The following is a 20791-nucleotide window of genomic DNA, read 5'->3' as shown; positions in this document are numbered from 1 at the left end:
GGCCGGTATCTCGAGGGCGCGACAATGTGTTTTTATGAAACTGTCCATATACTGGATTGACTTTAAAGAGGCATACTCCCACACCATGAGGATTTGAGTCTTGATGGTGGCTTCTATTCCTGTCAGGTTTATTTCGAGCATCCTGTCTACCACCTCGGCCCTTAGATTGGGACACATGGTAACTGCCTTTTGGAACATCTTAGCCAACATTAGTATCTTGTCCCAAGTTGAGTCCTCTATCAGTGACGCTATTTTTGCGGATGCCATAGCCGCCTTCCACCTGTTGATATATGCTTGTTTATTATCATCTGTTATAGGTTTTGCTAGAGTCATATAGGAGGCTAGTCTAAATGCCATGATCCCCTGATTAGTAGTAGCTGTATCTTTTGCTCTTCCAGGTATATACCGGGCCTCCTTCTCCCCTGTAAAACAACTAGTGGTGAATGGTGCTAAGAAGGACAATACTGTTGATACGGTCAGGTCCTCTGTGTAAGTGACCTTCTGAGCTACCTCACAGGCGAGCCCACGCACCACTGTAGTCGATTAATACGAAGTGGTGTTTTGTGGTTAATGATCGCATTAAGTTAGTCGGAAGACATTCGCGAGTGTTATTATATTGGAGTATTCAATGAACAAAGTGTATCTGCCTATTTTCGCTTCGTGTCAGGAAGCCGCTTCATAACTCAAAAGTTAATGCGGACTTTTGAGTTAATTCGTTTGGGGTTCGGAGTAGGAGTCTACTCCGAGGGTGGGGGCTTAGGTTTCATCATCATCACCTTTCATCATTTCATTAAATCACTATTCAAACCACATACGAATTGATCGTAAATATTTTCGTCTAGCGTTGCACCGAATTCGCAATAACGAGATAATTGCTTCAATGCAGCTATATATTGCGTGATACTTTCGCCGCTCGCTTGCCGCCGTTGCCGAAACCGGTATCTTTCCGCCATTATGGATGGGCGTGGTTGTAGATGATTTGTCATTACTTCCACTAATTTTTCGTATGTTAATTCGCTTGGTTTCTTCGGACTGGCTAAATTTACCATCAATTCATACGCGCGATCCCCGATTAAAATGATTAGCGTTGGTAATTTCATGTCGTTCTTGATACCATTGGCCACGAAGTACAACTCCACGCGCTCACAGTACAAGGTCCAGTTACCACTGTCCACATCGAATTCTTGTATTTTTCCGATAGACATTTTTGCATACACAAAAGTAAATAATTAAGCACGCACGACACTTCTTTATTTGTTTTTATTGTTATCCTCGTCGCCACTGGTAAGTTTTCAGTAAAGAGCGTATGATTGTGAACTTCGTTTATTTCCCGACTGCCTCAAGATGGCTGCCGTGTTGCCATTAACAAACTTTTAAATATAATATTATGTACCAGTGAGGAAAGCAGGTAACGTGTCCCTGTTTCCGTTATAAGGTTTTATAAATTTTATTAGGACATTGAGGTTGACCTTTTGAGTTTTAGCCTCTGATTTTGTCGACATTATGTCGTTATTTAGCAAGAAATTAGGTTAAAGTTTTAGGGTATAAGATAAAGAAAATGTTTGTAAAGAGTTTGTAAAGAAATAATATAAAGATTATAAGATGTAAAGATTTGGTAAAGAATTCGAATAAAGATATGTAAAGATGTAAAGAAAATAACTTACATTAAAATGATGCTAATACATACACATTATAAGAAATTGAGTCCTTCGCGTCGATTGTGTTTCACCGGTGTGATGAAAGTAGCGGCGGCGTATGATCGGCGGAGACACAGCGGGAGCTACGCCTCGCTGTCCGTCACGATAAGGAGAATGCGTGTGCGGCGGAATACACGATCACGCCAAGTGTCCACTCAGGGTAGGTAGACTGTGTATAGCTGGATGATGACAATGGTGAGTGCAGCCAGAGTTGGTAAATGATGATGGTGACGAAGATTAACCACGACGAATCTATGTGACACAGACTCACGTACAGAAAGGAGATATGCTGTTGATCACGTTGTAGATGCTGTAGTGATGCGGGCTCACGCACAGAGCGGAGGCTGACCGTAGATCACGATGAATATTCTATAATGATGCGGGCTCACGCATAGAGCGGAGATTGACCGTCGATCACGATGCGTTTTCGTAGTGTGGTGTGGTGCGGGCTCTCCTATGGGATGAGACTTATCGTCGACCAGGACTGATGGGGTGCCGTTCCTGGATTCTTTTAGATGCTGAGGGCTCTCTTGACTAGAATCTCCTCGAGCATCCCACTTACGACACCAATTTTGTTAGGAGCGGCTGGTATCAGTCTTTTAAAAAAAACTCTTTTTAATTAACTACGATAAAACACTTTATTATAGAAAACACAAAGAATTATACGAAACAATTCACTGATTACTGACAACTCTATTCGCGCGCGGTTAAAGGCTGACTGACTATTGTATCGATGCAAAAGAGTTTTATTAAAATGAATTTGTTTACGTTGAAGTTCCTTGGGAAAATGAATATTTTTTATGTTGCAATTCTTTAGTATTAAATTAGGATATAACAGAACGATGTCAAAGTGGGCTGCCCAAAGGTCTTCAAGGCTCCTAAATGTTGACAAGCATGAGCTATTAATTCTCGTAAATTGCTGGCGGCACCCTTCACAATCGGCAAAAAATCCAAGATTGCCTACACATGGTTTGTAACAACAAGAAACTTATTATCATATCTAGCTTTGAGTAAAGCCAATGCCTTCTCATAAGAATCACCCGTTAAGGGTAACCCTTCAATAAGTGACAACGGCTCCCCTTTCAAATATTTTCTTAAATAAAATACCTTTTGGATATGTTCTAGTTTACCATTTCTATGAATAATAGCCGTGAATAGTTCAATAAACGATTGGTACTTGGTGTAGTCCTTTCCTTCATACACTGGAATGTCAATTTCGGATAGTTTCATAGTTTCATCTGTCACTGGCACTATCACTAGCTGATGAATTTTGCTTCTACGAACTTGCCTGCATCTCTCTTCTAGTCCGTCATCGTCGAACTCGTCGTCTCTCCAAGTTAAAACTTGCTTTTCTAGCTAAAGATTCGGCATCAATTTATGTCTAGGAAAGACATAAATAAAAGAGATTAAGACGGCAATTTTCACGCTTTATTAATTTTGGTAAAAAGATATTACAGAGAACGTGTTGATTCGACACAAATTTAAAATGAAGAGAGAGTGAATGATTGGAACGAATGTTACCATATACATAACATTTTTTCTTTTTTTAATTAAGAATGGTTTGGCTCAATAGTTGTTGCAAACAATGGTCATCTCCTTATCATCCAAACTCAAAGCGCACTTGAGCGCAGTCATTCAACCCTTAAAGAATATCTCAAATCATAATGTTAACGAGATTGAAACTAACTGGCACGTCTATGTGTATACCGCCCTGATGGCATATAACACTAATATTCACACGACAACACAATTTTCTCCTTACGTACTCGTTTTTGGACACAAACCCCATATTCCCCAGTTCATAAATTGTTATGAACTACGCTCAGACACGGCCTATCCAGAATACGTGAAAAGACTCCAACACAGACTCAAATTCTCACGCGACAAAGCCATTGAAAACATCAATAAATCCAAAGAACAGTCAAAGAACTATTATGATCAGCGTTCTCGACCTGCCAGTTACAAAACAGGTGACCTTGTCTATTTGAAGAATCACCTGCGGCTAAGAAAGGCACTCGCCTATTTGGAAAGACCATACAAAATTATAAAAGTCCACTCAAACTATACTTAGACCCTTCTAATAAACCGACGTCACGTGAGACACACTTTGACGAAGTGAAACCCGCTTAACTAATATTAAGTATATAATTTAAGTCTGTAACTTTAGTTATAACATTATATTTTTTTTATTTTCAGCTTCATATCGCTAATGTATGGCAGCGTCATCCATCACACCCATACACAGTTACCCAGGAATTTATTTCAACCCCATGGGATATATATTCATTCCTGTGGCAAAATATAAATTCAGCTATTGGCACATGCCGTTTCCTGTGTCAACAGAGCGAAGTTTTGGCAGACAGAATGTTGCATTCATTACAAGCACTTCAATCTCGTTATCACCAAAGGGCCATTCTTTATTAACTGAAGGATTGATTTGTACAGCAACAGGTTGGCCAATTTTTAAGGAAGCAGGCTTCTTTGATCTTTTATCGTACGTATATTTCATGAGAGATTATGATGAAATATCATACTTATTTCTAAACGTTCAAAACGTGCTGCGTGGTTTGCTGGAGTTGGCAGTTTTCAAACATGTTTTCGGAACTATGGACGAGGACGATGCTATTAGATATAACAACGCTCTTCAAACTTTAAAACGGATAATGAAAAGTTAACTTCTCTTATCCACTTAACAATCCAGGCGCACTAGCAAATGTAGCCTCAACAGTCGAGGTATTTCGAACTGGCGCGGCGATCGGTGGGCGATATCGTGGCGTGTTATAATTAGGCTTGTATCTCAAAAACTACTGTGGCTAAAGAAAATTCAGAAACAGCAAGCCAGACGTGCAATGATTCTAATTATATAATCATTTTTTCAGTTATCCTGGCCATGCCTGTTAATAGCATGTAAGTGATCATGTTCTAGGAACTGTAATAATATTTATTTGAAAGCGCATTTCTTACACTTTTTATTAGTATTTAAATCATATTTTAATGTTATTTAGTTTAAACACAAGAAATATAAATATAACACCTGATCACGACTTATTTGTAACACCGTATTCTTACCAAAATGGCCGCCCTCGCTAAGTTTCTGTTCACGCTGAGCGTTCCTACCTTTTTAAGTCGATGGTAACTATAGTTACCAATAACGGGTAAGATTAACATGCACATTTTGTGCATGTGATTTCAGGAATTAAAAAAATCCATTAGAAAATTAAGGTTTATTAATATGGACTAAAACCAATTTACAATTGAATGCTTGTTTTATTTAGATCTTTTACCAAGCACTTAACATTCGGACCTTAAAATTAATGGTTAAACAAACTTACCTTGTGAAGTTTGACCATAATTATACTAGTAGAACCATATTTTGGTTTCTCGTTTTTATCGTAGTGAAATTACATTATTGATCATATTTATTGATAATCTCACATAATTTGGTTCACTTAGGAAACACTTTTCGCCTTCAGAACGGCAAGATTTGAATGGTCATATTTTATATTTTTTTTATCATTCTGCAAACATTCATGATGTATAATTTATGCCACTTTGTCCCTTATTGTAATTGTAATAAGCGAAAATATCGGCTGCGGTCACCTAAACGCCTTTAGGCGTTCACAGTAAAAAATCCGAACGCCAAAAGGCGTCTGTGGCCATCATGACTCATACTAGAGGAGTATAGGAGCTAGTGCACATGTTTCCATGCATCAGGCCAGTGTGTCAAACTGCATAAGAGTGGTGCCTCTGGCCTTAAACAACAAGCATACACTACTATGGGGCAGGTAGAATCACAAGTACCACTGTTAGTGCGAAGAGTTTTAGTAGAAAATGGTAACATTCTATCAACGCTCCAAAAGTGAGCATATTACTTAATTGTTTTATATCTAAATGTAGGTACCGCCTTTCAAAATGTCCTTTATAGCTTTTAATCCTTCATCTTGATCTTGAACTTCTCTTAGTTGATTGTGAATACTGTTTACCATCAGTCCAACATATGGGTTTCTACTTAAAGCGTCCATATGTCGCATCCTCGAGCCTGCTCGGTGTTCCACTTTATAGTTGTATTCCTGCAGAAACATAATCCATTTTGCAATCCTGGTAACTAAATCTTTTTTCTTTAAGGTCATTTCAAAAGCTAAACATTCTGTTACTATTGTAAATCTAATACCAATCCAGTATTTTCTGAACTTCTTAACACCTTCTACTATAGCTAGAGCCTCCAGTTCATAACTTGAATACTTCTTTTCTGCATCAGATGTCTTCTTGCTCATATAGTGTACAGGATGAAAACAACAATCATGGATGCGTCTGTACGCAGCTGTGTTTCCAACGCTGGATCAAATATTCGCAGTACCGGGTGTTCAGACAACTTGTGCTTCAACATTTGAAAAGCAATTTTCTCCTGTTCTCCCAAATGAAAATACTTGTCTTTATTTAGTAGATCGATAAGCGGTCTTGCTATCGTCGAATAGTCCTGGATAAAATTTACGGACATATGAGGTAAGTCCAATAAAACTTTGTAGCTCCTTACGTGTTTGAGGCTGAGGGAACATGACTGCGTCAGTTTTGTCCGTTGATGGCTTTACGGTACTATTCTCCACTACATGCCCCAGATATTCAACTCGTAGTGGTAAGTAACTCACTTCTTTTCCAGTTTATTAGTGTGGACATCTAGGTGTTGGCGATGCTCTGCTCGATGGAATGCGGAATAATACAGCTGGACAGTGTTATTGACGGCGCTTTTATTAATTTTTATATAAACTTCAAAACATCCGGGGCAAAGTGGAGGTTTTTCAGTACAGCCCTTGCAACGGTGACTAGTTTCCTTAATGACTTTGTTTTCTACACTGTCGACATTTCAGAAACACTTTCGCTCTTTTGTTATTTGGTGGTACAGGTATTTTTTCCGGCCAATGACATGCATTTAACTCTCCATTTAAAGAGGTGTAACTCCAAGAGGTGCTGCTGAAACTGTTTCATCAAGTGGTGTCTTTCTGTTAGAATTTCTTTTTCCCAGGGCAGCCAGTAGCTGAGTACAATTCATGTTCTTCGCATTGGCTGTGGGCCGAAAGGCAGTTGATGGCTGAGGGCATTTGTTCTGTTGGGCGTTGTGACGGCGATTCTTCTGCCCACCCTGTCTGTACACTCGTTGACCTTGTGGGCGGGGTAGGCCCTTCCAGTTTCCCTGGCCAGGGTACTTGCGAGAAGACGAAGCAGTGCCATCCTTGAAAAAAAACCTGACTGCTCGGCTGATTTCGAGGCTTTAATTTTTTCGCCTAATCCAGCTCCGAACAAGAACGAATCCCTTTTTGCATCTTTTATTATCTCAGTATTTTTTTCTGTCCAACGATGACATTATTAATTTTCTTCTTGTTTTTGTGTTTTCGTGGTGTAAATCTAAAAGTATTGACTTACTTCTGATATTTGTTTAAGGGTTTTAATTTTGTTCAAGTCGCCTTGGATTGCAGTTGACGTAAGTAAGACCAGATATGCCTAAACCTAGATGGTTTTGGGGTTTTTCCAGAAGTTTGTCTCGGTTTCTAACAGTTTCGCTTAGAACAGGTGTAATTTCATTATTAGGATTAAGCTGTGGAACTTTATCAAACGAAAGTTTTCTGGGACGAGTGTCTTTGCTATCGCTTCTTGCTTTTGTTCTTTAGTCAGGCCGTCCACCAGAACTCGACCCCAACGTTTAGATATCTCTTCCGGTATTTTGGGCCCAAACACCTCATCTTTACCTTTAGGGTCTCCTAGCGCTTCCAAGATATCGTTAGGAAGAGGATTGTTTGTTGAGACATTGATGCTGGTACTGGGACCTTGCTCTGAAGGTGTTTGCATAGAGCATTCTGTATTTGATTCTTTTGGTTGCATTGAGCATTCTACATTAGATTCTTTTGGGGAATCTGCATTATTTTCATTCTCTAAAAGAGAAATTTAGACTGGCGTCGCAACGGATTCTTGTCGTTCTGGCTGTTCATCGTAATCCGAGTCCGTTTCGTATATGCGCTCCTCTGATGGCGATCTTGGGGTATAATAATGACGTCTAAATGATGTCGAACGACTTCTCCGATGATAATCTGCAAAGGCACCCGACGAAGCGATTGGTAGGTATTGTAAGTATAACAACTGAACAACACCTTATAATGTTCAATGTCTATGGGCGTAATCACGTTACGATACGAGACCAGGTGGTTATCTACGCGCGATCACGTCGCGGAGAATAACAGAGCTTTAAATTAATTTAAAAGTTAAAAGGTATAGAAATGTGTCTGCAAAATCGCAGCAATTCTTTAAATTAGTTCTTCATCTATCCCAGTGATTGCTGCAGTTTTATTGGGACACTCGAAAAACCTTCTTGCGGTATTTCCATCATTTGTAGTCCTCGAGCCTTGTCTGACTATGTCAATCAACAGGTTGAGTTCATCTTTAAATTTATCTTTTATCTGTGTTTTTCTTGCCTTGTCCTCGCTGCCCACTGTTTAAAGTCAAGTCTGTACGAAATGTGTAGCAGACATTCCATATAGTTTATACGGGCGTGTAAGGATGATAACCCAAATTCGTAAACGTTAGATGATATGGTCTTTGTTGTTACAACATCCAAACGATTCATCTCTGTTGGTTTTGCCAAACACAGTTAGCATGTTGCATTTGTTCTGGCTTCCGAAAGGTACGTACAAACTTTAGCGTCGATCATTGTCATCACTAGTTGATGAATCACCTTGTTATTGTTACTGCACTCTGTGGGGAAAAGGGCCTTGATTTTATCATCCATTCTTCTTTTCTGCTCAATTACGACTACTTCGCTTTCTTTCACAAAAATAAATCCAACTGGACGACAATATCGAACGGAGCATGGATTTGGGTTCGTCCATATTATAGTGTTATCTCCATCAGTCAGTTTTAGTGGCACCAAGGAGGCATGTAAATGCTGCAATCATCTTGCTCACTGTCCATTTTCTGCTTGTATCGGCTTTGGTTGGAAGCACCGTCGAATCCCCACTTGGATATCATCTGTAACTGTCCTTTATTTTGCACATCCTCAGAAAGACTTTGTAAATGTTGAGTTTGTGACCCTCACCTTGATGTCGAGTATCTGTGTCATGTCCATTGTCATCACACGGAGGTCTTGAAAGATTTATTTTCCCGGGACAATATTTAGTTTCTAAATTGTAAGGCTGGAGTTGCAGAGCCCATCTGGCTAATCGGACAGTCGGTGGTTTCAAGTTGAGTAACCATTTCTGTGGTTGATGGTCCGTAATTGTTAGGAATTTAGAGTCTTCGATATAACCTCTGAATTTTGATATAACCCAAACGATTGCTAGTGCTTCTTTCTCAGTTCATAAACTGCCTATATACGTCCCACTGCTGGGCACAGGCCTCCCCTCAATCAATCGGAGGGGGTTTCTCAGTTACTGTATAATTATTTTCAGCTGGAGATAACAGGCGACTTACGTATTCAATAGGATGCTCTTGGTCGCCCTCCCCCTGCAGTAAAGCTGCACCGATCGCATAATTACTTGCATCTGTTTTAATAATAAAAGGCATACTGAAATCAGCTTGTCTCAGAATTGGAGTTGATGTTAAGGTTTTTCTGAGTGTTTAGTATGACTCTCTTTGTTCCACCTTAATGTGGTTGTCGCGTTCACCATAAAACAGCGAGGAGCAACGCGTAAAATTCTTATTCGTCATAGTAGATGTTGTCGGTACTCCATTTAGCAACATAATGATTTGTTCTTGTGTCAACTGAATGATATTGTTATTATGTTCTTCTACCTTCAATTCTTTTACTTGTTCCTTTTCTACACTTTTACTCATATTGTGACGTGTGAGGGTAGTTGTATTTTTTAGTAGGTTTTTCTCGTTGGGCGCCAATGTAAAGATAGGTAAATTCATAAAACGCCAATTGACAGTTAGTGTTTATATTGTAGAATAGTAATACTGACAAATCATACAAGTATTCCTGAAAATAAGCATCTCTAGCTGGAGGTTACAGGACGGATTGCCTATAGCTATCGCACTCGTCAACCTTCGCCCGATCACCCTCCGGCCGCTAGCTAACTGAGAGAAGCACACGTGGCCTTCTCTCACACACACACACACACACTGGGTGAGTGTGGGGAAACCTTTTGGAGCTCCTGCCCCTTAAGGTTGTTCTTCTCGCCTTCCGCAACTACCGAAGGGTCCCTATGTATTGGCCTTCGCGGTTTAACCCACCGGGTGATACCCCTTTGGGGGAGGCCCAGTGAGCCGCCTGCGTTTAGGCGCGGGCTGGTCTTCCTCTTCTGTGACGTCAGGTGTCCGCTGTTTCCCTGGTTCCCGCTTCCCGGGCGAGAGAAGGTCCCTCTGGTAACAATGAGGGCGTTTCTTCTTCGGTGGAGACGCAGAGGTGTCTTCCGGAGGCCTAGATGTGGAGCGATGGCCGTCAAGTGATCCCAGGAGGAGAGCGCTGCCCGGGCGAACATGTTGTCCGCTAGTCCCTTGATGAACTCGTCGATTCCCTTCGGCTCAGGTCCCGGTATATCGTCGAGTTCTTCGAGTTCTTCAAGTAGTGGATGGCTCCGACTGCAGGCCCAGGTTTTCCTGGGTTCTCATTTTCTTCTCGTACTCGGCCGCGAGGCCGAACCATGCCGGCGCTGCGTACGTTAGCCGCGACCTAACGTACGTTTTATACACCATCAGTTTAGCTCTGAGCGGCAGTCTTTATGTGAGAAAACGGCTAAGTCTCCTTCTGGCTGTCTTAGCCCTGGATACGGTCTCCCTCACATGTGCGCTCATCGTCAGCCCGCGGTCGATGGTGACCCCGAGGTACTTTACCGTCGGGGACCATTCGAGCTTCTCGCCCATGAGTGTTGGGGGTGGTGGCAGGTGGCTGCTCCCTGTTAGTAGCGCTTGAGTCTTCTCCACGTTGACCTTCAAGCGCCACTTTTTCAGCTAGTCGGGCAAGGCGTTCAGCGTGGGTTGGATTTTCCTCGCCGCGTGCTTCGCGTTCATTGAGCTTGCGAGGTAGGTAGCGTCGGCTGCGAACAGCACCAGCATCGTATCGCCGACAACAGGAATGTCGTCGGTGTAGCGGGCGTAGAAAATGTAACCAATATAATACCTGTTGTATACGCTCTTTTACCTTATAAAAGAGAAGTTAAAGATCCAAATTAAAGAAATCAAATCGGATTATGAGATCGCTATTATTAACGCGATGTCAACTGTTTCCCTCAAGCTCAGTGGGCGTGGGTTCGAATCCCACTTCTGATGTTAAGAAATCAGAAGTGGTAGGAATTTCAACAAGAAAAGATTGGATTAAAGTACACAAACCTCCTTGTAATAACAAACACTTATTTTACAAACTTTTCACATAACACAAGCTTAAATTGTTTAGTTATCACTGAATACAAATCAAAATACACAATATTTTAATTACAGGTTGTTACCATCATTTCAATGATGCAATATGGAAATTAAAAAAAATAATCAACTGAATACAACAAGAGAAGGCCGCAATGTGACAAGAATGAGCTCAATGATTCCCTTAGTTCCAGCTAATCTCATACCAGAGGCATGGCGCCAAATTATAGAATCGGCCCGATTCAATCGGGGGACAACTCGCCTGAAATAAGGCGTTTTCACCGATATGTCGAGTCCACTTTGTATCCAAGACATTCTCCGGATTTATTAACCTGTGCCGGCCAACGCAACAGAACTACGAATGCCTTAGAGGGATGGCACCGAAGAATTGATGCTCGTATGACAAAGAACCCCAACTTATATTATTTTACATATAAATTAAAAAAAGAAACCAAGTATTGGGATGGCCGTATAATTCGCTATTTAAGAAGATGAACAAAAATAGAAGGCTCAGAGATATCCAGTTCGACAGAAAATATAACAGATATTTAAAAAGATTGCGAGAACACAAACTAAGTGGTTCAATTTTTGACAAAATTTAAATATTTGAGACTGAGCTTGTTCAATTTATATTAATCGAACTAAAAAAAAATTGTTCGGTAGTGAAACATTTAATTAAGTTTTTTTTTTCACTCTTTCTTTCATTGAAGTTGTAGACAAAGAATTAAGTAAGCAAAAGAAAGAAAACAAGTTGTCTACAACATTTTCTTCAGAACCACATACAGTAGTTTGGAAAAGTGGCAATTCGGTAGCGGCCCAGTCTCCTAATGGAAACATAGTGAGAAGGAATTCATCATTTTTCCAGCCCATTCATACAAGAGATATGGAAAGGTTTAGATGTTCATATTTTAGAATGTGTTTATAATAACAATAAATAACTTTCTAGTAACCGTAGGCCACGATGCGTTGTATATCTAGTAAGTACATCAATGATGCCAAGGTTACATCAGGTCTTAGAATATAGTATAAGTTTTGTATTCTTTAGATAAGTTTTTGCGAGATAATTGTTTACCATGCAAGTGTTGCACATTTAACAGAGAATGTTGCTTGATTTAGTTTTCTTAAGTTAGGAAACTTTGATGTTAATTTACAAAACGTGTAGGGAGACCGGAGCAAGATGAAGTTCGGGGCAGTACGGGAAGTAAGCTTGTGTGCGTGAATGGTAATAGTGTTCAGAGCGGCAACAGCGCCATTTGCACGAACTTCACTCTCCGCTAGTGCGTCCAAGCAGAGCGAACAGGTTAGAACTCGTTTTTGCGTTGCAGAGAGAAAAAAGTGATATTGCAAGTGTTTTTACGCGATATTTGATCCGAAAACTGATGTACAGACATGTAAAGGAGTCTACACACCAAACCCGCCGACCCGCCGACACAGCCCGGCGGCTTGGTGTCGGCGACCCAAACCCGCCAACCCGCCAACATGTGTCATGGGGCTGTGTCGGTGAGTTAGTCGGCGGCAAGAAATCAGTACAACTTTTTTAGTTAGTGATTGCAGTGTGTACGAACGTGACGTGTTGTTTTTCTCGAATATTGCAGCCTACAATAAACATGGATACTGATGCTGATCTAATAATAGCAGCATGTGGAATAATTTTAGCTGGGTCCCTGAAGAGAAAACGACAGTGTTGGGTTAGACCAAGCTTAATGAGTCGCAGTCGTTACAGTAACAGTGATAGAATAAAAGATTTAAGAACAGACGATTTGATTGTAAAAAGACCCTTACATTTTAAGACATTTATGTCATTAACGTTTACCGACTTTGAATATTTACTAAGCATTGTTGGACCCACAATAGTTAAAAAAAATACAAATTACAGAAGTGCAATTTCACCAACGGACAGATTATCAATAACATTAAAATACCTGACTACGGGAGATTCATTCAACAGTCTTTGTGACACCTTTAAAGTATCTCCTCAACTTATTTCCTACATTATTCCAGAAGTGTGCCAAGCTATCGTAGATGGACTTTCGGATTATGTGAAGGTATGTACATTATGGGCGTTTAACTTTCTTTAATCTTCCAGAAAAACTATGTTCCGAAAAATTACTATATAAGTAGGCAAATGGCTATCCTATCACCGAGCACATTTCCGATTTCAGATTCCACGAACATCAAACGAATGGACAAAAGTTGCAGATGGATATCTGAGTAGATGGAATGTACCTAATTGTGTTGGATCTATGGATGGAAAGCACATTAGAATTGAATGTCCAGCACGAAGTGGAAGCGATTATTTTAATTATAAAATGTATTTCAGTATTGTACTGTTTGCATTAGTGGATGCAGATTATAAGTTTTTATACGCTAATGTGGGGTGTCAGGGTCGCATTTCCGATGGTGGTGTATTTGCTAACTCTTCATTATGCAGAATGTTATATACTAATGATTTAAATTTGCCAGATAAAAAACCTCTACCTGGAAGAATTATGCCAGTACCCTATTTTTTTTTGGGCGACGATGCGTTTCCTTTACAAACCAATATTTTAAAACCTTATGATGGTAATCATGCGAAAGGGTCTCCCAAGAGAGTGTACAACTATCGCATGTGTCGAGGTCGAAGAGTAGTTGAAAACGTATTTGGACAGTTAACAAAACAATTTAAGATATTTAACAAACCCATCCAGCTAAATCCACAAAAAGTTACTATTGTAACATTGGCATGTATTCATTTGTTCAATTATGTAAAACGACATGGTATAATACAACAAAATGAATATGATACTGAAAATAGTAGGGGAGAAATCAATCCAGGAGATTGGCGCAGGGAACCACGTGAAAATAATTTGTTTGCTGACTTGCCTAGACAAGACAATACACATTCCCTTGAGGTTACAAGGACACAATCTCCTGAGGTTATAAGGACAGAATTGGTTCAATATTTTCTTTCCGATGTCGGGAGATTACCATGGCAGAATGATCAATGACTAACTCGTACGTTTTAATGAAACTCATACTTGTATTAGTACTTGTATTTTTATTATAATTTGTATTAAAAACTTCGTAAATCACTTGTTTTTGTTCATTTATAAGTGGTTTTATTTACCGAGTTATTCTATAAATCCCCACCGCGAAATCCCCACTGATGTTTTTATGCATTTTGAGTATACTATGACGATTCAACAACATTAAGACGAAATACTTGTGCCTACATAACGTTATCTCGCATCAGGTGATAGGGTTATTCTCAGAGTGCATACGGTGGGGATTTGTGGAATAAACCTATTTATCTGACTCAATAGATGATAATATGTTCTCAATATCACCACTCTCTTGAATCGACACACGTAACGAAGGTTCAATTGAAGATGTTGAAGGTTCACCAAGAGGCGGTGAAACAGGGTTTGTTACGGCAGAGTTGGATGATGAGTAGTAGGAATTTACATCACATTGATCCATTGTATAATATCCTGGATGACTATGAGAAGTAGAAGGTCTTGGCGAAGCTTCGAACATGTCTGAACGATATCCAGTTTCGGTTTCAAAAAAGATATTGTTAATCCGATGTTTTATTATTGCCTTTGTTGTTTTATCAAATTTTCTAAGTTGTGTCGCAATATATTCGCCAAACAAATCGTCCTCATCTTTTATTTTTTGATTTGTCCGTTGACTGACTGTTCTCATTAAATTTAATGCTTCCGACACCATCTCATTACTTGGATTAGGTTTATAACGTTTATTCGCTTGGGGAATGATGTTTGACGTTTGAGGTGAATCGTTTTCCCCATGTTGAGCATCATTGTCCGCATGTTGGGCATTATTGTCAGTTGCTGTTATCTCCTGAAATAATATATTTTATTTGAATCACCAACAGTTTACTTATGAAATGTATTACACACTAGCTTTTACCCGCGAGTAGGTACACCGCACGGAATATATGAAAAAAAAAGACAATGGTCATAAATCATATCTAATACTAATTGTTTTAGAAATATTATTATTAATTATTTTTTACATTGATAATTATTATTATTGATAAATATTATTATAATAATATAATAATATATAATAATAATAATATTTCTAAAACAACCTAAAAAGAAAAAAAAAAGAAAATGGTACGGAATCTCTCGGTTTATAATAGAAATTCGGCGAAATTAAAAGATTGTTGAGAAAAGAGTTGTTAGTTTTTAAAAAATACATTTGCAATGACTATTATATCTGTGCACATGCCATTCCAAGAAATAATTTGTTTAGGAAATATTTCGGTGCAATAACAATAGCGGCAGCGCAACAACAAAGGCAGATAAAATAAGTACCTATGCCTTTATTTACCGCGCGCCTCTCTTCACTCGGGCCAAGCTTACATATTATTCTTGTGTGCTCTAATAATTAGGTTAGAAATAAAATAATACAACATCACTGAAATGTTACATACCGTATCGATTGTTCCAGTAGGTTTATTTTTATTGAGCAAGAAATTCAAAGATTTAAAGGCAAACCACTTGCTCTCATGAACAAAATCTGCGCTGGTTCCAGACTTTTTTGATTCAATCGTTTTTTTTCTTTCTCTATAATATTGGCTCGTCAAATTTTTTATCTTCCGTTCTATTTCTGTGACATTTGTATTTAATTCGTTTGCCATCTCATTTAGTGCATCAAAACGTTTAGGTCTACATTTGTGATCCAAGTGTTTTGGATTCCATAATAATTCCTTTATATGATACAAATTTATTAACTTTAGAGTGGTTTCTTCGTCCCATTCCATTATTGCAGAAAATCGCAAAAAAAAACACAAGCACGTCACTATCGCTGGAGTGTCGGCGGGCAACTGAGCGTGCGCGTACGCAAGTCGCCGGCCATGCCGCCGACTTGCACGCGCGGGTACGAGTCGCCGACATGATTCTTGAAGCAAAGTCGCCGACACCAAGCCGCCGGGCTGTGTCGGCGGGTCGGCGGGTTTGGTGTGTAGACTCCTTTAGTACCTGTGTTAATGTTTTATTTCAATCCCGAGCTTATTACAGTAGTCCAAAACATTAAATTTAAACCACATTTTTTCACCGGTAAAGTTTGAGGTTAGAATTGCGTATTTTTTTTTACCTGCGTGTGAATCGGGGCAAGATGATCGGGGCATAATGGGATACTATCCGGTTTTTTTTAATAACATTTTCTATGTACTGATAATATTTGTAAATTCTAATTAAATCAGATTTAAATATATTACCTATTTATTTATTTGTCTACAGATAAAATGGTGCGCAACTATAAACGAAAAACAGATCGTGGCAAATGGAACGAAGAAGATATGAGAAGAGCAGTAGCTGCTGTTCTTACTGATAGAATGGGATTTCTTCGAGCCTCGGCTACTTACGATGTTCCGAAGTCGACCTTAGAACGACGAGTAAGAAAAGCTCGTGAAACTGTTAATGACGACACTGATTCTGATAACGACTGCGGGAAAAAACATTTGGGAAGATTCAAAACTGTTTTCACAGCCGAGCAAGAAAATGAGCTGGCGGAGTATGTGAAATCTATGGAAGCACGGCTTTTTGGTTTAACGGGAAAAGAGCTTCGTATTATAGCTTATCAGTTAGCTCAGCGTAATCACATAGATAACCCATTTAATACAGAAACTGGTATGGCAGGAGAAGATTGGCTCAGCGGGTTTTTAAAACGACACCCTGATCTAGCATACAGACGTCCAGAACCAACTTCAGCTGCAAGAGCGATGGGTTTTAACAGAGTGGCAGTCAACAATTTTTTTAAATTGTTGGAAAATGTTATAGATAAACATAAACTGACACCTGAAAGGATCTACAATGTAGACGAAACGGGGATCAGTACTGTTCCCAAAAGTCAGTCTAAGATATTGTCAATGAAGGGTTAGAAGCAAGTCGGCTGCCTCTCATCAGCAGAGAGAGGCCAGTTGGTCACTGCTGAAATTTGTTTTAATGCCGTTGGCACCTATGTCCCACCAATGCTAATATACGCTCGGAAGCGCATGAAAGAAGAACTTTTGGATGATGCTCCGTCAGGGTTTTGGGGAACTTGCAGTGACAATGGCTGGATTACTACAAAAATATTTTTTGATTGGTTTAAATCATTCGTGCAGTTTGCACAACCGACAAAAGAAAAGCCTATATTGCTTCTGTTAGACGGTCACTCTTCACATACCAAAAATATTGACCTTATAGATTATGCAAGAGAAAATAATGTGATTTTATTATGTACACCACCACATTGTACTCACAAATTGCAGCCTTTAGACGTGTCTTTCATGAGACCTTTAAGCACGTACTACAGTGCAGAAGTTAAAAAATGGCTGAGAGATCACCCTGGTCGCGTGGTTACACCATATCAAGTGGCAAAACTTTTTGGACAAGCTTACTTGACAGCAGCTACAATGCTCACAGCCATAAATGGATTTCGGAAATGTGGTATATGGCCATTAGATAAAAATGTTTTTACGGATGCTGATTTCATAGCTGCGGAGACGACTAACACAGAAAATCTGGCAAGAGAAGAGCTAAATATGGAAAATGCTCCATCAACTTCGACATCCGAACCAGCAATCACTGAAGAAAATCTCTCGCGGCCATCCCCTTCAGTTCACCTTGGACAAATCTCGTCTGCAACCCAGCAAAATAATGTACCTTCTTCAGTTATTTGTTCCCAGGCTGAAAATAGTCGTGGTCGAACCACATCAGAAAATCAAGAAAACATCATTACTAACCCAAACTTACATATTGATGAAGGAGGTGGTTCAGAACCTCTGATATCCTCAGAAAATGCTGTACATCCAGTTTTATCCACTGAAAAAGAAGATATTGCTGAACCAGCCACATCTTTTTTGAATAACAATGATGCCCTGATTTTGTTGAATTCTCAAATTGACATTTCTGTGACTACCACGTCTTCTCAAAACGTTGCTGCAGATGCTGATTTCAATAGATATTCTCCAGAGATTATTAATACTAGAAGGAGCCCTGAAAAAACATTGGCCGAGCAACCTTCAACGTCGACATTTCGAGCTAAAGACAAAACTCCCGAAAGGCAAATAAAAATAAATTTTCTGGTAAGTCCTGAAAATATTATGGCTATACCTAAAGAAGTTAGAACTCAGGAGAGGAAGACTAGGAAACGAGGGAAGACTGCAATACTAACTGAATCACCTTACAAAAATGAACTCATGAAAGATATAAGTATTAAAGAAGGTAAAAATAAAAAAAAGACTGATAATCAAGTGATTCAAAAACGTAAAAAACAAATGAAGAAACCTGGAAAAAAGACTGCAAAGAAGATTAAAAAGACAACTGACAAGGAAAACTTGCAGAAAAAGCGTCAAACCAAAAGGTGCAAAAATGAAACTAAATCGGAAGATAGTTCATCCCAAGAAGAGGAGGATGACTGTGCTTGCATCTATTGTGGGTACTTATACTCAGATTCAACTGAGGGTTGGGTCATTTGCGGCGTGTGTCACGGTTGGGCGCATAATTCATGTGCTGGAGTAGATGAGGAAGACGAAGAGGCACACATTTGTGAACGCTGTCTACCTGATTAAAAAGCATACTCGTTTTGCCCCACAGCGTTTCCCATCATGCCCCAGTTATGGGGCAAAACGGGAAATTTGCCGAGTTTACTATTAAATTATTTGCCAAAAAAAGTTCTGTGATTTTGCATGCTACAAAGTTTAATTATAAGAGAGAAATGTATAATGGTTACCTCTTTTGTTAAAGAATGATATTAAAGAGTTTAATTTTCTTTGTATAACGAGTTTTGTCTTAGCTATCTCATCTTGCCCCAGTCTCCCCTAAGTATGTTAATTTTGGTATCTATTGCCTGCTTTATATTTATTTTGAATACCTTCATAAGAACAAAACTTTTGTTATTGCGATACCTATCAAGTTAAGCTCTTACTTAATTAAGAAAGAAAGGGATTGTAGAGATGTAAAGCGTCTCTATTCCCGGCTGTCCTTCAGACGTCTCGTCACTTTTAGTGTCAAATGATTACTGTGTACGCTGTGGTTAAAATCTGATATTGAAACCGTGTAATTTTGGAAATAAAAGGTTAGAAAAAGTATATGAAACAGTTTATTAATTACCGAAGAACCCTACACCCCCGAAGGGTAGAAAACACTTATTTAGGTTTTAGCCGTTCAGATAACACAACGTATTCTGTCATTGCATTGTGCGGGCGGAGGAAGCGGCTTCGACGCAGTTCCACAGTACTTCATAGGAGCTAGTAAGGTTTTAAAGTCTGGTGGGCCAAGCCGAACTGCTGAAACCTAAATAATTGTTTTCTACCCATCGGGGGGAAAACGCTTCTATTTAGGTGTTCGAGCCTAAAGGCTTGACCCACCGATGAGACGTGTTTATTATATGCCAGCGATGAACCAGCGTACTATGACTAGGTTAAATATTAAGTACACCATTCTAGATAAGTTATAAAATTATATTATAGTTGTTATAATTAAGTAAAAATTAACAATCATAAATATCTTCTAAACTTAATTTGTTGACTTAATTGTAGCTAAAAAATAATCACCATCACACTAGAAATCAAAAATATTTAAAATCAAATTGCTAAATTGGTGTAAAATCACGAGACATACAACGCCCAAAGGCCCTATGTTCAACGCAGCGGTTGATGTCTCTATAATAATGTTAATAATGTTCAGGAAGGTGGCTCCTTTTCTCCAGTTCCCTTTTTTAAATACTTCTTCTAAGTCCATGTGTTGATTAATCCAGTTATCCGAGGCTACCGCAGCGCGGCAGGTACCAGGCGAAGATACGTTGTTTGCTTCCTTAAAAATAATTCTTACCCATCCTGCTATCACCGTTTGGCTCGCAGGCTTGACTTTACCCCTGGTTGTTATGAATAGTTTCGATTGAGGACCTCTCCTACTTTCAGATATATTCAATAACCGCCTTATCCAGTAAACAATATTCAGACATTTATTCGGGTTTTCGGAGAACTCCCACCCTGATTGAACATATGTGGAGGTATCAGTTTTACTTCCACGCCAGTGTCTCATAAGAGTCTGAAGTAACATCCAATAAGGTAAGGTCATGTAGCCTTCTGCCTGTGGCCAGTAACAGCAATGTAGCTACTTGTCACCTAGAAGATACTTTCATTATTTATTGTCTGTTGTTTCATCCATTCCAATAATTCTGATACACTCCATGTCTGTAAACGTAACCGTTTTGTTGGCTGTTGAGCAGCAATGGCTTTTAAGGTATTTTTAACTAAAATGTGTCCAGATAGTGTTTCACTTAATCCAAGGTTTGAAATGTGCATATAACGGATTTGTGCACAAAAATCGTACTAAACGTAAGTGCATTTCAGTGAAAAGATAACATAAATATTGTGCTAAGTCTATCGCTGTAGGTTTCTTTGACGATACTCCGTTTTTAATTGTCCATTCCAGTCATTTTTGCCACGCAGGGCGATAAGTTTTTGAAGTTGAGGTCGTCCAAGCTGCCAACCCAACCAAATAACTTACGATGATCTTTGGACCAACCCTCTAGTCACTCCAGCCTGAACTTTCCAGACCTCCAAGATCATATCGTCCACCTGTGGAGATGGTTTGCCTGTCTTGAGATCTATTAGATGCTTCCGTAGACTGCCACATACGAAACCCAACGCACTATGGGACCAATCGGCCTTTTGCGTGCCGAAAATCTGTAACTTTTTTGTTTATAAAGATAGAAACGCAAAATTTGCATACATAGGCTATCACATAATGTAAACA

The 20791-nt window shown here is 39.3% G+C and overlaps 3 protein-coding genes across 3 annotated transcripts in view; 2 read left to right on the top strand and 1 right to left on the bottom strand.

Moving 5' to 3' along the window:
- Nucleotides 1-19155, top strand: part of LOC126376556 (uncharacterized) — a 36026-nt gene extending 16871 nt beyond the window's left edge. The window contains exons 2-3 of the mRNA XM_050024028.1: nt 11118-12430; nt 16286-19155. Of these exons, the coding sequence (XP_049879985.1) occupies nt 17017-18600 (1584 nt within the window). The 5' untranslated portion in view covers nt 11118-12430; nt 16286-17016 and the 3' untranslated portion in view covers nt 18601-19155. The remainder of the gene's footprint in view (nt 1-11117; nt 12431-16285) is intronic.
- On the top strand, nt 12435-14110 carry LOC126376605 (uncharacterized). Its single transcript, XM_050024101.1, has 2 exons — nt 12435-13084; nt 13202-14110. The coding sequence occupies exons 1-2, from the start codon at nt 12647-12649 to the stop codon at nt 14024-14026; spliced, it is 1263 nt and encodes a 420-aa protein (XP_049880058.1). The 5' UTR covers nt 12435-12646; the 3' UTR covers nt 14027-14110.
- Nucleotides 13560-15958, bottom strand: LOC126376673 (uncharacterized). The gene is made up of 2 exons (XM_050024222.1): nt 15478-15958; nt 13560-14879 (listed from the first exon to the last, which is right to left on the bottom strand). Exons 1-2 carry the CDS (start codon nt 15805-15807, stop codon nt 14322-14324), a joined length of 888 nt encoding a protein of 295 aa, XP_049880179.1. The 5' UTR covers nt 15808-15958; the 3' UTR covers nt 13560-14321.
- Nucleotides 19156-20791: the final 1636 nt, after the last annotated feature.

The sequence above is a fragment of the Pectinophora gossypiella genome, chromosome 21 (genome assembly GCF_024362695.1).
Source record: "Pectinophora gossypiella chromosome 21, ilPecGoss1.1, whole genome shotgun sequence".
In the NCBI taxonomy this organism is placed as follows: Eukaryota; Metazoa; Arthropoda; class Insecta; order Lepidoptera; family Gelechiidae; genus Pectinophora; species Pectinophora gossypiella.
Note: the sequence above shows the minus strand (reverse complement) of the source record. Positions and strands in the feature narration are given on the sequence as shown.

Excerpts from the sequence above, each read along its gene's own strand:
- LOC126376605 (XM_050024101.1), top strand. The coding sequence starts at position 12,647 with ATGGATACTGATGCTGATCTAATAATAGCAGCATGTGGAATAATTTTA. Across the intron at positions 13,085-13,201 it reads GACTTTCGGATTATGTGAAG|ATTCCACGAACATCAAACGA; the intron begins GTATGTACATTA and ends TTCCGATTTCAG.
- LOC126376673 (XM_050024222.1), bottom strand. The coding sequence starts at position 15,807 with ATGGAATGGGACGAAGAAACCACTCTAAAGTTAATAAATTTGTATCAT. Across the intron at positions 14,880-15,477 it reads CTACTGGAACAATCGATACG|GAGATAACAGCAACTGACAA; the intron begins GTATGTAACATT and ends ATATTATTTCAG.